Source organism: Camelus dromedarius, chromosome 13, assembly GCF_036321535.1.
Source record: "Camelus dromedarius isolate mCamDro1 chromosome 13, mCamDro1.pat, whole genome shotgun sequence".
Taxonomy (NCBI): domain Eukaryota; kingdom Metazoa; phylum Chordata; class Mammalia; order Artiodactyla; family Camelidae; genus Camelus; species Camelus dromedarius.
In genome coordinates this window covers 55583061-55599855 of record NC_087448.1, presented here as the reverse complement: position 1 = coordinate 55599855, position 16795 = coordinate 55583061, and the positions used below count along the sequence as shown (strand labels likewise).

At 32.3% G+C, this 16795-nt stretch overlaps 1 protein-coding gene across 4 annotated transcripts in view; it reads right to left on the bottom strand.

Annotated features, from left to right (window-relative positions):
* Positions 1-16795, bottom strand: part of FNDC3A (fibronectin type III domain containing 3A) — a 138584-nt gene that overhangs the window by 85831 nt on the left and 35958 nt on the right. For all 4 annotated transcript variants that reach the window (XM_010995195.3, XM_064493162.1, XM_064493163.1 and 1 more), the window contains one exon: positions 1900-1975. In XM_010995195.3, the coding sequence (XP_010993497.1) occupies positions 1900-1975 (76 nt within the window). The remainder of the gene's footprint in view (positions 1-1899; positions 1976-16795) is intronic.

Sequence of the window (16795 nt, the reverse complement as noted above, 5' to 3'; positions counted from 1 at the left end):
CTATTAAAAACTTACATTCTAAGAGGTACCAAGTATAAAAATAAAATTATTTTTATGAAAACCTAATTGACATGTAAAGACCGGCGAAGTTTATTATACTGCTTATAAATTCTACTACCTGGTTTCTTTGAAGTCCATAATACGTGGACCCTTCCAAATAACTTCATTATTTGTGAACTTACCAAATGACTGCTGCTCAAAAGACTTAAATTAACTTAGAGAAAGTGCTAACTCTAAGATGTCTGTAAGGTTTAGATGGCAAAAGTTTTAATTGTAATTATTGGGCCAACTGCTTCTCTAGAAAGCGTTAGGTCTATTTCTTTGATTAAATCGATTTGACAGCCCAGGTTAAATAGGGAGTGAGGGATAATCTTGGCTGACACCAATCGTCTTGGAGTAATTGCTAGGGTCCACTTCCACTCTTAGAGTATCCTGGTTTGGACAATAAAGCATATGGTCACTCTACTCCTAACATGCTCTTTTCAAATGAAAGCAGAAACTATTAGGTACCCAATATGCAAAAGGCCAAGAACTGAAGGCAATACAAAGAAATGTAAGAAATGGCATCTGCCCATAAAGTGCTTAAAACTTAGTTGGAGAGACTGAATAAACATACTAAGCTAAACATACAAAATTTATTTTAATTAATTAATTATTTATTTATTTATTTATATTGAGTTATAGCCAGTTTACAATGTTGTGTCAATTCCCAGTGTAGAGCACAACTTTTCAGTCATACATAAACATACATATATTCATTGCCGCATTCTTTTTCACTGTGAGCTACCACAAGATCTTGTATATATTTCCCTGTGCCATACAGTATAGTCTTGTTTATCTATTCTACATACGCCTGTTAGTATCTACAAATTTCAAACTCCCAGTCTGTCTCTTCCCATCCCACTAAACATACAAAATTTAAATAGCTTTAAAAATATTAACTAGAAGAAGTATTACAAGAAGTGTTTTGGGGTTTTATGAGATGGGTTCATTTTCTATTAAACACCATCACAGCATCCGTCGTCACCATCTACTGAATGCATCATATGTGCGAGGTCTAGTTTAGAGTACTTTATATGTATATTAATTAACCCTCACAACTATCCTATGAGGTGTGCTATTATTAACAGGGATAGGAAACTCACAGATGAGAAACATGTATGATGAAGTTAAATAACCACTATGCATGCAAAAGTTCACACACCTAATAAGTGGCAGAGTTGAGATTTAAATCTAGGTTCTCTAATTCCAAAGCTGGTGACCTTTTTGTTGTTCTTATCTTCGCATAGGGTAGTGGTTCTCAACTGGGGGTGATTTTTCGCTTCCCAGGGAACCTTTGATGATACCTGGAGACATTCTTGTTTGGCACAAATGTGGGGAGGGGGTTGGCTACAGAGTGGAAGGGATGCTTACTAAAGACTTTACAAAAAACCTTTAAAAAGATAAGATCTGAGCGCAGTCTGAAAGCATCTGTATAGGCTGGAAGTGATAGAAATATGGGTAAATTCTAGATAAGAAGAATAGTACAGAAAGTATAAGAAAGGTTCAGAGACAGTGGAATAAGCTAACTTAGCAAGACTGAAGGGAAACAGTATTGAAAGGAAAGTGGGAACCAAGACAAGAAAGATGAAATGATCTTCCAAAAAGACTAATGAGCCTAAACTGAATTCACTGAAGATTTCCAAGCAGAAAAGTGACATCAACAATATAGTAAGATTAATCAAGAAATCAGGGCAGAGACTAATTAGGATGCTACTGCAATAGTTAAGCCATAAGGTATTCAGAGTTTGTGCCTTGGTGTGGTGGTAGAGGGAATGAAAGGAAGAGACCACAAGCACACACTTTTAGGCATCATGAATTTTAGTCTTTTCTCAAACGATAATAAATTATCATTCTTACCTGTAATGCACTGAAATTGTCCATCTTCTCTTCTTATTGTAAATGCTTCCCCTGGGTTAACTTGTACCAGAATAACCTTAAAATGAGGGGAAGAAATATTAATCAAAAGAATAATAGAATAAATCAGTTCATCAACACATTAAATGCGAGTAATGTGAGCTATTCAATCATATGAAACTGGGAAGGAAAATGGGGATTACACATTTGTTTAAAAAAGTATTACTTCACTTTTCTGGAGGTCAGACTTAAGCCAAAAGTAAAGGAATAAAAAAAAAAAGAGGACTTTATTGGAAAGTCAGTAAACTTCACCCTGAAACAAGGATGGAGGCAAATCACACAATATCTGGATCATCTATGCTTACTTCATCAGTTATCAAGTATTGTGTTTTTCTAAAAGTATAAGTTGATAGTAAAGCATGAGAAGAGCACACCTGAATTAGTCTGACACCTCAAATTATACATGAAAATGTTAAATTAATCCCGTAATTGTGAGTAGTTTTCTTTTCATTATAGAGGTAATACACACTAATTTTCTGACATCTGAAAAACAGAAACACAAAACACTGGAAAAAATCTGAAGTTCTTCTATCTTAATCCTCATTGTCAACATTCTGATAAATTTCTTAGACTTGTTCTCTATGCGTAGGCTTAGTCTTCCCCCTTATATTTAAGGGGGAAAATAAGACCTCCAATTTTCTATCTTTTTTTGGTTTAATATTATAAAAAAGACTTTTCCATGTTATTACTCAAAGTATGTCATCAAATGACTGACTATACCATAAACTACTTAACCATTCTCTTAATTAAGAAATTCAGGAAGTTCTCCATTTTTCCATGATTATACACAGCGCAAAAGTGAGCACTCTGGTATGCAGTTTTCCCCTCTCTATAATTAGTACTGTTTCCTTATGATATATTATTCCCAGAAACAGAAATAGTGTCTGTTGCTAAAGTGCTTTTTAAAGGGGTTTTATGAATTCTCAAACACCCTTTAACCACATTCTCTGCAATCCTAGAAATTATAGTTTTAAACTTTCTGCTACCTTGATAGATGAAAATAGTACATTACTATTGTTTTAATTTGCACTTCTTTGATTATTAGTGCAGTTAAATGCTACCTTTACATTTGCTACTAGCTTTTTTATAAACTGGCTGTTTGTCATCTTACCCTTTATCTTTTGGGGTCTTACATGTTCTTAGCAATTCATATAAATTCTTTGCATCATCATCATCAAAAACAACTATATTATACTGCAAATATTCTCCCATTTTGTCTTCTTAATTTTTTAATACAACTGTTTATTTTTCCTGTAGCTGATATTCCCTATTTTTTCCTTTGTGACATCCTCTGTTGCTTTTAAATTTAATCTGTGGTTGGTTATTAGCGCTTGAAATGTGGCTTGTTTTTGTCTATATGGACATTGCTGTAAGTGTAAAGTATACGCTGGCTTTCAAAGGCAGTACAAAAAACTCAACAATGCAAAATACTCTGTCAATAATTTTTATATTGATTACATATTGAAATAATATTTTGAACATATTGGGTTAAATAAAACATCATTACAATTAATTTCTCCTGTGTTTACTTTTCTTAATGTGGCTACTAAATTTTTTAAAATTACTTATGTGATTGGCATTATATTTCCATTGGACAATGCTGACCTAGAGGTTTTGATAAAAATGCTAGGTTCTCTTTTCTTCTAGTTTTATATAATTTAATTGCTTATATTTAGTTCTTTAATGCACCTAAAATTTATCTGGAGAAGATCCAAAAATATTTCTTTCCCCAGAGAGCTAACCAATACAATTTACTAAATTTAAGACACTTTCCTTAGCACACAAAATATTCTTCTGGTCTGAAATATGTTTTTATTTTAATCATTTTAAATACTGTAACTTTAGAAACATGTTTTCTGATGGTGTATCTCAATTACTACTCTTCTTCAAATATTTCTTTGATATTGACTGGTGGTAAGTGCTATGAGAGAAGTTAAGTACTATCAGAGCACACAGGACCAAGTATCTTAGTCTGTTACCTGAGCATATGTGTGTGCAAGTGTGTGTTTGTGTTTAATGGCTTTCTAGAGAATGTAAACTTTAAGCTGAGTTCTGAAGCCTGAGCAGGAACTAGCTAGGCAAGAAGAAAGGGAAGGCCTTTAAGGTACAGAGAAGAACAAATACAAAGCTCCAGGAGAGGAAATCTTATCAACGGTTTATCATATTCAGTGCACCAAAAGAAGTTCTTTTGTTCTATATAGTTGGAGAGTAGTGCAGGAGGAGATTAACGGTTGGGGAAAAAGGGTTACAAGAAAAAGGTGAGAAATGTGGGGAAAAGTAGTCAGGAGTCGGGTTATGAAGGGTCTTGTGAGCAAGCAGTGCTATGAAGGATCACCCTGGCTGCAGTGTAGACACCAGATACAGGAAGACCTGTCAGGAGGTTACAGTAGTCATCTAAGTAGGTTTCTTTTAATGCATTAATTTCTATTCTCAACTTGTATTATCCCCTTTCTTTTGTTTTCCGTAGGCTTACCATGTTGTTTCTAACCTTTTCAGTTGAATAACCTATTTTATTCTTTCTTTAGTAATATGTGCACTTCAAACTATGAATTTTACTCAGTTTAACTATAATAGAATGCTTTCACTATCGTTTTTTAAATTTTCTGCTATTTTCTTCTTGATTACCACTGTGATCCAATAGTTGTTTACAGAAACTTACAATTTTGAAAGTGGGCTGAAGGACCTTCAGTTTGCTTTTACTTCGAAAACATTTTTTTAAAATCAATCTCAAACAAATCCATGGTCCTTTAAAACTTTTTTAACCCATTTTGTTTCTTTCACTCCTTTCCTTATTAGTGTTAGAATTTGGTAGAGGTAGTGAATTACTGAAGGATGTTACCTGAGGCCAGCACTGGTTTAAGGCAAGGAGTTCTTAACCTGGGGGCCACAGACATCCACTCAAAGGGTCTGTGAACCATCCAGAATTGTACATAAAACTTTCTGTAGATATTACAGTCTTCTAGGAAAGGATTCACTATTTTCATTAGATTTCATTAAATTCTTAATGGGGTCCAAGACCCAATGTACTGCTTGCTGTGTCACACCATGCTGTGTGCTTTACATACATGTTATCTCTTTCAATTATGATCATCTATCAGTGCTGGTTGTACTAGGAGCCCTATAAAATACTAGTAATTCCTTCACTACACTACTGTAGTGAATGAATTCATTCACTACAAACTTGGGGAAAAGAAATCAAACTAAGGAAACCAAACAGCATACACACAACTAAGATATCCTGGTATTAACTAAAAAAGGATAAACAAGCTCTTTTAAACTATAATAAGATGCTCAGGAAAATGGCAGGAAGTTAAGTTTATTCATTCATCTAAAAAATCATTTATTAAACACCCACTGTGTGACACCTACTCTTGTATGTACTGAGGACACTAAGAAGAAAAATAAATCACAGTCCCAGTCCAAGGCCTCAAGGAGTACACAGTCTAGTAAGGGAGGCAGACAAGTATTCAACCAATAAATTGTACAGTGTAATAAATGGTATGACAAAGATATGAACAATGTACTACAGCCTCCACTCAGCCCAGGATGATCAGGAAAGATTCCAGGAAGAGATGATAGCTACATAATGTTTAGAGGGATAACCAAGAGCTAACGAGCTAAAGATGGGGAGAGAACACACATACCATGTATAAAATCATGAGGGTAAAAAGAGATCATGGTCAATTTGAAAATGGGAAGAAGTGTGGCATAGATGAAGTTTAAACTAGTTTGAGAAATGCAACTGAAACAGATACAATTGGGAGGATAAGGAGGGGCTAAATCATGAAGATCCTTAAATGTAAAGCTAAGAAGTTAAATCTTCAGGCAAGGCTATTAAACAGGGAAGCTTCTACAAATCAAAAGAAATGATCCAGTATGGTATGTCCTCTACGTACAATTAAGTTAGAAACCAGCAATTTTTAAAAAGTTTAAAAATGTTTACAAATTTTAAAAAGTTTCAATAATTTGTGGAGTAAGGAAGAAATTACAATTTTAAAAAGCAACAGAAGTAAAAAATATTAAATAAATAAATAAATAAATAAATAAATAAATAAATAAATAAATAAATAAAATAAAATAAAATAAAATAAAATAAGATAAAAAAAAACTGGAACAGAAGTAAATTGTAACCAAAACATTAAAACCCTGGAATGCAGGCAAAACTGTGTTTGTCAAAAAACACAGACTTTTAAAAACTTACAAAAGACTGAAAATTAATATACTAATTCAAAGAAAATAAAAGGAAGGAAACAAAAGAGCAGAAATAATGAAGCAGAAAACAAAAAAAAATGCTGGAGGATGAGAAAATAGCTCTAACAGGAGTCAGAGTGTAAGATAACCAAGAGAAAAATTGCAAGAGGAAAAAATAATCACCTTTTTCAGTGTGGAATTTTTTTCCCCAAAAAGATTCTCAAACCTTGGGAGATTTTATGCAAGTAGATGACTACAAAATGCATATTACAAAATCTAGGAATTTATTCCTCTACATAGTTTTATTTGGAGGAATAATGAAATCATGGTTTTTCTCCCCAAGATCTTTACAAGTCTAGCTCCTTATTACTCAGGTATCTCAAATATCATCTCCTCAGAGAGATCTTCCTTGCCCATCAAATTCTAGGGTATATATACCCTTACACATTTTCTACCAAATCAATCTATTTTGTTTTAATCTAGCACTTATCACTATCTGAAATTATTCTGTGCAGTTATTTGGTTAGTTGTATACTGAGCCATTTCCACTCCACTAGAACAAGAGCTCACCTCAAAGTAAACACCTTTAACTTGTCTTTTAAAATGCTATACTTTAGGGCCTGGCTCATAACAGATTTTAGGTAACTTTGGTTCAATGAATAAACAGCTGAACAGTGAGGACTGAGAAATACATAGAATTCATTCACTCAACAAACATTTATAGAGGTCTTATTACAATGTAAGGCTCTATTCTAGGTAATGGAGCTAAAGTAGTAAACAAAACAGACAAAAATTCTGCCTTCATGTTATGGCAGAAAAAGGAAGTAATAGGATTCAAGTTACACCACTGAGTAATATGAGTTGAGATAATTATTTTGAGAAGTCTAAAAGAAAATGTAAGCTGATTAGAAGAAACATATACATACATACATATATATACACATATATATATATATGGTTAAGAATAATTTCATTGTTGCCAATATCACAGATCAAACCAGGGCTATTTTATAATAAGGTGCCTAACTGAATTCTAAGCCCACTCATAGATTTCTGGCAAATAATCAACAGAGATTTTTGTCCAGCTTCAAAATGTAGAATTCACATATCTTCAAATTATCTGGATTACTATGCCATTTTACATTGCTCTGCACAAATGCAGTAGAATTTCCCATAATCTCATCATAAAAATTGTAAAATATGATAAGGAGAAAGAGAACAACTACATATGATAAACTAGTAACTTTACCTGAGATAAAATATGCCCCCAAACTGTTTCCAGCTCTATCATAAATGAATTAGTACAGCTTCTTGACATACATTATCTAATTTGGTGCACACAGAAATCTTAAAAACAAAGTAACTCTCAGAAGTGTGACAGGTGAGGAACCCTGGTAAATTATCCATCATTTTGTGATTCATATCATTGATGTCTCTATTAGCATAGAGGAATATTACAGAGCATATTTTACAAATATAGTAACATAAAATGATTATGAAATACTTGATTGTACTTTTAAAAATGAGATTCTTCATTTTAAAATCCCAGTCTGTCCCTTCCCACCCCCCGCCACCTTGGCAACCACAAGTTTGTATTCTATGTCTATGAGTCTGTTTCTGTTTTGTATTTATGCTTTTGTTTTTGTTTGTTCGTTCATTTTGTTTTTTAGATTCCACATATGAGCGATCTCATATGGTATTTTTTCTTTCTCTTTCTGGCTTACTTCACTTAGAATGACATTAACCAGGAACATCTATGTTGCTGCAAATGGAGTTATGTTGTCGGTTTTTATGGCTGAATAGTATTCCATTGTATAAATATACCACAGCTTCTTTATCCAGCCATCTGTTCGTGGACATTTAGGCTGTTTCCATGTCTTGGCTCTTGTAAATAGTGCTGCTATGAACACTGGGGTGCAGGTGTCATTTTGAAGTAGGGTTCCTTCTGAATATATGCCCAGGAGCAGGATTCCTGGGTCATATGGTAAGTCTATTCCTAGTCTTTTTGAGGAATCTCCATACTGTTTTCCACTATGGCTGTACCAAACTGCATTCCCACTAGCAGTGTAGGAGGGTTCCCTTTTCTCCACAGCCTCTCCAGCATTTGTCATTTGTGGAGTTTTGAATGATGGCCACTCTAACTGGTGTGAGGTGATACCTCATTGTAGTTTTAATTTGCATTTCTCTGATATTAGTGATATTGAACATTTTTTCATGTGCCTATGGATTATTTGTATTTCTTCCTTGGAGAATTGCTTGTTTACGTCTTTGGCCCATTTTTGGATTGGGTTTTTTTTTCTTATTAAGTCGTATAAGCTGCTTATAAAATGTAGAATAGATAAACAAGATTATACTGTATAGCACAGGGAAATAATATACAAGATCTTATGGTAGCTCACAGAGAAAAAAATGTGACAATAAATATATATATGTTCATGTATAACTGAAAAATTGTGCTCTACACTGGAATTTGACACATTATAAAATGATTATAAATCAATTAAAAATGTTAAAACAGAATATAAACAGAAAAAATAAAAATGAGATTCTTCAACATCTTCAAATTTCACAAAAACAAATGATCATTCTCATATATATATATCTCTAATGCACTGATCTTTCAATTCCTAACCCCTTTAAAAAATCAGAGTTCAGACCTGACAGTTTCATTACAATCTTTGTAAAACTACTCAAAAGTAGGTGTTCCTCTTCTCCACTCAGTTTCTTTCACTTCTTACATCCCCATATCCATAATAGATTTGGTGCTGTGCTCAAGACCTCACTCTACTCCCAGGATAGATCAGTCAGTTTTCTTTTGTTATTCATTAGTGAAAATGCTTTTAATATCTGGTTTGAGTTAACAGTATCAACAGGGGGTGAGTAGACAAGTGATAAAAGCCAATTGCCTGAACATGTGCCAACAGTTCAACTTCTGGCATTCTGAACAGAGATACGCAGAGCTATTGCACATTTTAAGTGTATTAAATATTTAATACTACTAATATTTACATTAGTTCTTGAATAACAGATAAACATATGCTTGAAACATATATTTTGGATAAGACAGCTACCACCAAAGGGCAGATTAAAGCTGACAATGACTGTAAATAATGTCATATCATGTAGACTTTTAAATTATTCTTACAAGTAGGCTACTCTGATACATGGAAATACTTATACAAAATGTACATTAAACAGTAACACAAAAAATGTACTATAAAGAAATGTCACTGCTTAAAGTTGTAACTATGCATAGTACATACATTAATGAACACTAGAAAAATCTAGAAAAATGTGATTAAAATTTAATGCTCCCTAAATTCCCTAATAAATACAATGGCTTGGAGAAGTTATGGAGGACGACAGAAAAAATTTAAGAGGATCAAATATAAAATTATTTCCTTAGAGAAGGAAATAATTTTCAAAAAAAGAAGGAAAGCAGAAAAAGACATCTCTGAAATGAGGAAGGAAAGAGAAGGGCCAACGTGCATAGGTAGATATCAGAAATCAGCAAGCCTGACATGAACACCCCTAAACAAACAGAGCATATAGCCTGGGGAAAGTTAGAGCAAAGATAACCTGAGATAACATTTAGTCCAATGCAGATTTATTTTTTAAAAAGTAAACTAAGAGATGATTATTGGTGCTATTGAAAAAGTTACTTTATTTTACCATTTAAACTGTTCTGTAAACTCCCAGTGCTTTGGACTTAAAACTTAATTTATATCAGGTAACAACTTAAAGTGAGGCAAATTCAAATGAACATTTATAATAAAAAATACATGACCTAGGTACCACCTTGGAATCTGAACTACTAAACGTAAGTCCCAAAATTCATTATTTATGCTTTGTTATATAAAAATTGACTATTCAAATGTCAGGGCATAATGATTTATTAATAATATCTGCACATATTTTAAAGGAAACACAATAATGCATGAAGAATATTTTAAAAACAAACACACAGGTATAACTTGTACCTTATTACCTAATATTCAACAGATACTAATCACTGCTAAATATAACTTTGAAAATATTCTTTTGCATTTAAAAATAATATAAAATTCCCTGGCCAAATACTTCAATTTTACTTAATTGTTGTCATGTAAAATGAGAACAAGAAAAAGCAATTTTTCACATGACCCACAGCATCAAAAAAGTGTATTAGGTGAGAAGATGTGCACTAGATGAAAGGGAACACCTCTTAGAATCACTCTGGAAATTTTCAAAACACTATGTAGATATTTAGGTCTGTCTCCAGAGGATGAAGAGTCTGGTATTTTTCTCCTAACCTGAATTTCAGGGAAATAATCAGTAATTATTGTCTAATGTAATTACTCGTAAGTTGCTAAGATGGACATAAGAAAAATCATGTTCTTATAATACTGTTATAGAAAGTATCACTACTTTAAATTCTGGTTCAGAACATCTGCTTGTCTCTTTACTTTCTGTATTTTCCTGTACTGACCACCTATAGCTTTCCAGCTATTCATTTACTCTATTCCTTTCAATCTAGTACTTCACAGTCAACAGTTTCATCTTCATTTCCTGGTCTTTGATTTATTTACTATTCTCTAGCAAGACATTTGATTCACACTTGACTTCTGCTGACATTTTCCTTTACTTCCTTCTTCAGGAAATATTACTCATCCTTCAAGATGCTGACATTCTAAAGCAGAGTTAGATTACTCCTACATTAGAGCCAACAACACTTTGTACATCCTTCTATTATAACACTTAGCACAAGACTGTTTGCATGTTTTCAACTCCACTCAAGATGAACCCTTCTTAACTTCAGTCTTTTTAAAAAAAAAAGTATTAGTGAGAGAGACTGAAGTTTGAAAAATGTTTGCTGAAGTAACTACTGTCCAATCTCTAAATGGCTCCTAAAATCTTTTCCTCTGGCTTTGAGACCAGCGCTAGCTGACAGGACTTTCTGTGATGATGGAAATGTTCTACATGGTGTTGCCTTATAATGGTCTCTAGCTACATTTGGCTACTGAGCATTTGGAATGTGACTAGTGAGAATGAGGAACTAAATCTGTCATCTTATTTAATTTTTACTTAGTTTAAATAGGCACATGTAGTTAATGGCTATTATATTAGGCAGTACAGCTCTAGATTCCCCAAGCTCCAAAATTAATTTCCAACTGATTTCTGGATTTATTCACCTTGATAAACTGCAGGCACCCCAATTTTATTATGTCTAAAATTTTTTTACTCATTATCTGATTTTCCTCAGAAATTAAGCTGGGAAATTCATTTCACCCGAATACACTATCAATTCACATACAAGTCTGAATTATTTATACACTGAAGTGTTATCAAACTGACTTCACTGTAAGAACTCTGAATCATGCTTTGTCTGCACTTCACTAGATCCTGTCAACGTGTAAATGGGCTGGCTGATGTAACATATTTCAGCTGAAATCTAAGTAGAAATTAATGACTGTAAATAAAAGGACAATGATTAAACTAATGAATCTGAGTTTAATTTTTAGTCCTATGAAGGAAAATAATCTTCAAACTTAGATAAGAATATATGCTTGATACCAGCATATAGAAAAACAACTGAGATCTGTCAACCATCTACTAATTTATTTATTTGACAATTACTGAGCAAATACTGTAGGTTAGGCACTTTTTGCAGAGTTGGGGGCACAAGAATGAGTCAGTAAGGGAGACAGTTACAGCCAATTACAATGCTAAGATAAAAATACAACATATAATACGTGATAATTAGAAAATACTTAAAAAAATTTTTTTTCTGTTAGGGTCATTAGGCTTCCTAATTGTTTTTTAGAAATAAAAGTACTGTGACAGAAAAAATATGAATTTTGAATCAGGCAATTCTATGTTTAAATTCTCCTCTATTACTTAAATGTGTGATTTTTAGGCGAATTAAATAAACTGTGAACTTTAGTGTCTTCTTTCCTAAAATGTAGTGTTTTTGAAGGATTATGGAAAACACGGTATATAAATTTCCAGCACAATGCCTGACATACAGCAGACCCTCAAAAATAATTAGTATTTTCTTTAAATCTAATACGAAGAAAATCCTAATTAATTACCTAGACTACGTGGATTATTTCACTTACTGACAATGGTAGAAAAAGGACATAACATCCCCTACACAAAAATACACAATGTGTGCACATATGTGTATATTCAGATTGTGTGTACACACACACGCCATACTTTTGTGTACATATGCAACTAAGGATTTGTGTCTTCACCTGCTTTTGAATGGCTTATAAAATGATCTGTTCATTCTCTTACTAATCCTACTAACAAGGGTCATCTTCTACATGTGCACTTTGTATCCCATTGAAGATATATGTGAGGATTGGCAACAATTAAATCTTTAGTTTCTAAAGCCAGTTCTCCTAAAAGGTCATATTTAAAATTTTTATCATTTTTAAATAAAATGAAATTATTTTTAAAGAAAATTATATGGACTTTCCTAATAACTAAAATATCACTGTCACTTCAGATTTCCAGATGTTCATTTGGGTTTGCATGCCCATATATTTTTAATCACTCTACTGTTCTTTAAGAACTGGCATTCAGAGAAAGTTCAGGGTATCAAGGGGATGATTACAACACCACTTTAAAAGTTGTATTGTGTGTTTTACTCTATTATTAACAAAACATTTGCATACTTATCATCTGTTCTGTTCATTTTAGGTTTGAGTTTAAAATATGAATTCACTTTTCATATAGATTATATGTGAATGATATCATATACCATCTTAATATGAACACTCCCAGTACAAACTTGCCTATATCTGAAAATGAACTAATTTATCTTTTTAATAAGTTATTGCTTTATGTTTAAAAAACAAAAGAAAAAGTTTATCTTATATGCTGACAGTTTCCTCACAGAAGTTTTCTTACATAAACTGTATTAGTATTTTGAAATCAATTCATTATGCTCATTAAAATCAAACACAAGTTTTTATACTGAGATTTAGAATTAAAATGAGGATTACTGAAATAAAACAATGTCTCACTATATGATAGCATCAAGTAAAATAAGATGCTTAAATAATTAGTTTCAAAAGTTTTATGACAAAGTTATATAGATATCAAATGTTATCAGGTTATTCTGAACTTTGCAATAAATTATTCAAACAAAAAGCGTTTGTGTATATGTATGAAATAACATTTGAAATATATTAACAAATTAACTAAAATGTATTCTGAGAACACTCTTTAAAGATGAATGCTAATTAGTGCCTGAAGAGTTACTTTCTTTCTGGTGTATTACAACAGTTTGTCATAGCTTTCCTTTTCCCTAAAACAGTTTCTAAAAGTCTCCACATTTATAATTTCACAAACAGTGCACCTGGACTGATTATTCTTAAATAATCTCTGAAATTCTATATTCAAATTATGAAGATTTTAAATAGACTAGTAAAACACAAAAGTTATGAAAACTCCATAAATTTTAACTTTATGGTAAAATGTCAAAATATAATTATCTTAGCAATAAATGTAAGCAACAGACTAAAATAACTTCATTTATATATAATTTACCTATTTAAAATATCGGTGTCCTAGTAGTTTTAACTCCAAAGTTTGTAACTTTTTTTCCATTTAAATTGTAGTATAACTACAAATTTAATAAAATTATTCTAGGGCAAATACAATCAGTAATTTCAAGTTTACTGTGAAACTGGCAAATTTGTAGCTTTTATTCCCTATCAGAACCTGTATTTTATTTAAAGTATCATGATTTTACTCTCTTAACATGTAAGTACATAAGTTTTAGATATCAATTATAAAATCTGATTAAAGTGCTAAATCATAAACATGCTTATCAGTAAAGCCACTTCCAAAACCTGAGCCCTTTATTCTTACTTGCATCCTCTTTAATTTCTTCATTCAACTACTGCTACTATAGCTACCAAGGACTGCCGTAAGATTCAACAGTTTCTCCTCCAAGTATTCTAATGTATTGCATTCACTAAATACTGAGGTAATCTTTATTGGCAAGTTGGACCTCAGATTGCCTTTAGCTTAGTTAAGTCAACTTTTATAACCCCGTTCTACGTAGAATCTTGGTATTTTTGCGTGAAAATACACGTGGAGGCGGGATGTTAAAGGTACTACCAATTATCAGTATACTCATCAATACCTACCTCAAGCCTTGTTTCCAATCAAATTAGTCAATGTATAGTAAGCTTACTATTGTACAGGAATTTATCAGGTTGCCATCACAACTAATCAACTAAGAGCTGCAGTAGCATCTGCTTTTGGATCATAGGCTGTCAGTCATCAAGTTGGGATTTAAGAATATGCTTCTTCCAAAGTCATAGTTTTAGTTGTTTTATTTATTTTGCTCTCTGACCTTGGAGTATGTCAGTATATTTACAGTTTATAAACACTATATGCAGATAAATATGTAAGGAAGTAGACAGTGTCCCTATGCAAACAATTTAACATCATATTTTTAGAGATGTTTTAATTCTGAAATCCATTCTATAAATTTAACTAATTTCTCAAAGAAAGATTGGTAAGTCTTGGAACAATAACTTATTTCTGGATTATCAGCAATCACATTCATGTTACATAAACATATATTTTAAAATGCAGAGGGCTTTTAAGATATATAATCCATATACCACAAAATTTACCCTTAAAAGAGTATAATTCAGTAGTTTCTAGTATATACACAGATTTGTACAACCATCACCAAAGTAAATTTTAGAGTATTTTCATCATCTCAAAAGAAATTTTTGTAGACTTCTTTAACTGGCTTCTTTCACTCAGCACTAAATTTTTTAGGTTCATCCAAGTTGTAGCACATACTGAAGTACTTTTTGAAGTATTCCAGTTTATGGCAGAGTAACATTTCACTGTATGGATAGATCGATCACATTCTGTTTATCTATTCACTTGCTGATGGACATTTGGATTGTTACCACCTTTTAGCTATTATGAATAAAGCTGTATGAAGTTTTTATGTTTCATTTCTCTTGAATAAATACCTAGGAGTAGAACTGCTGGGTCATATGATAACTGTATGTTTAACTGTTTGAGGAGCTACTAGACTGTCTTCAAAGTGGATTCCTCAGGTTACATTCCTACCAGTAGCCTATGAAGGTTCCAATTTTTCCGTATCTTTATTAACACTTGTTATTGTCTGACTTTTTGATTCTAGCCATTCTGGTGGGTGTGAAGTTGTATCTAATTGTGGTTTTCATTTGCATTTCCCTAAAGATTAATGATGTTGAACAACTTTTCATGTACTTACTGGATATGCACATAACTTCTTTAAAGAAGTGACTTTAAAATCTTGGCTCACCTTTTAATTGGGTTGCCTTATTTATTGTTGAGTTGTAAGAGTTCTGTATATACTCTGAATACAAGCCACTTATCAGATACAAGATTTGCAAATATTTTCTCTTATTTTGTGGGCTGTCTTTTCAATTTCTTGTTAGTGTCCCTTGAAACAAAATTTTTCAATTCTGGTGAAGTATTCTGTATTTCATTTTTTCTCTTACTTTTGCTACTGGTAACATATTGAGAAAACTACTGTCTAATTCACGGTCATGAAGTTTTACCCCTTTGTCTTATTCTAAGAGTTTTATAGTTCAACTCTTATTTTAAGTCTTTGATTCATTTTGAGTTAATTTTTATATACCGTATGTGGTAGGAGTCCAAATTCATGCTTTTGCACGTGGATATCCAATAGTCTCAGCACCATTTGTTGAAAAGACTATTCTTTTCCCGTTGAATCACCTAGGCATCCTTCTCAAAAGTCAACTAACCATAAATGTAAGGGTTTGTTTTAGGTCTGTCAATTTCAGTACACTGACATATATCTCTATGTTAGACAGTACTATGCTGCTTTGTTCACTGTAGCTTTACAGCAATTTTTGAAATTAGAAAGTACTGAGTCCTCCAACTTCATTCTTCTGTCAAGACTGTTTTGGCTATCCTGGGTTCTCTCCATTTCCATATGAATTTTAGGATCTACTTGACAACTTTTACAGATAAAGCAGCTGGGATTTTGGTAGGTAATGCATCAAATCTGTACAATTTAGAGAGCACAGCCATCTTAACAATATTAAGTCTTCTGATCTACTATCAGATGATGTCTTTCTTTACTGAAGCCTTCCTTTCAGTGCCATTTTACAATTCTCAGCATACAAGTCTTGCACTTTTGTTAAGTTTATTCCTAAGTGTTTTATTCTTTTTGGTACTATTGTAAATGGAAATGTTTTCTTAATTTAATTTTCAGGTTGTTCACTGCTAGTACAGAAATACAATTGATTTTTCTATATTGAATATCTTGCTGTTCTAACAGTTTAGTGGATTCTTTAGGAACTTCTTTTTACAAAATCATGTCACCTACAAATAGAGATAGTTTTATTCCTTTTCCAATCTGGATGCCTTTTGAGTCCTTTATTTGCTTATTTGCTTGGGTTCGAACTTCCAGCATAATGTTGAACAGAAATAGTGAGAGCAGGACATCCACATCTTATTCTTGATCTTAGGGGAAAAGTATTCAGTCTTTCACCATTAAGTACAATCTGTTTTTTTTTTTTTTTCTTTTTAAATAGATGTCCTGTATGAGGTTGAGGTAATTTCTTTCTGTTCCTAGTTTACTGAGTGTTTTATTTTTTTTTTTTTATCTATC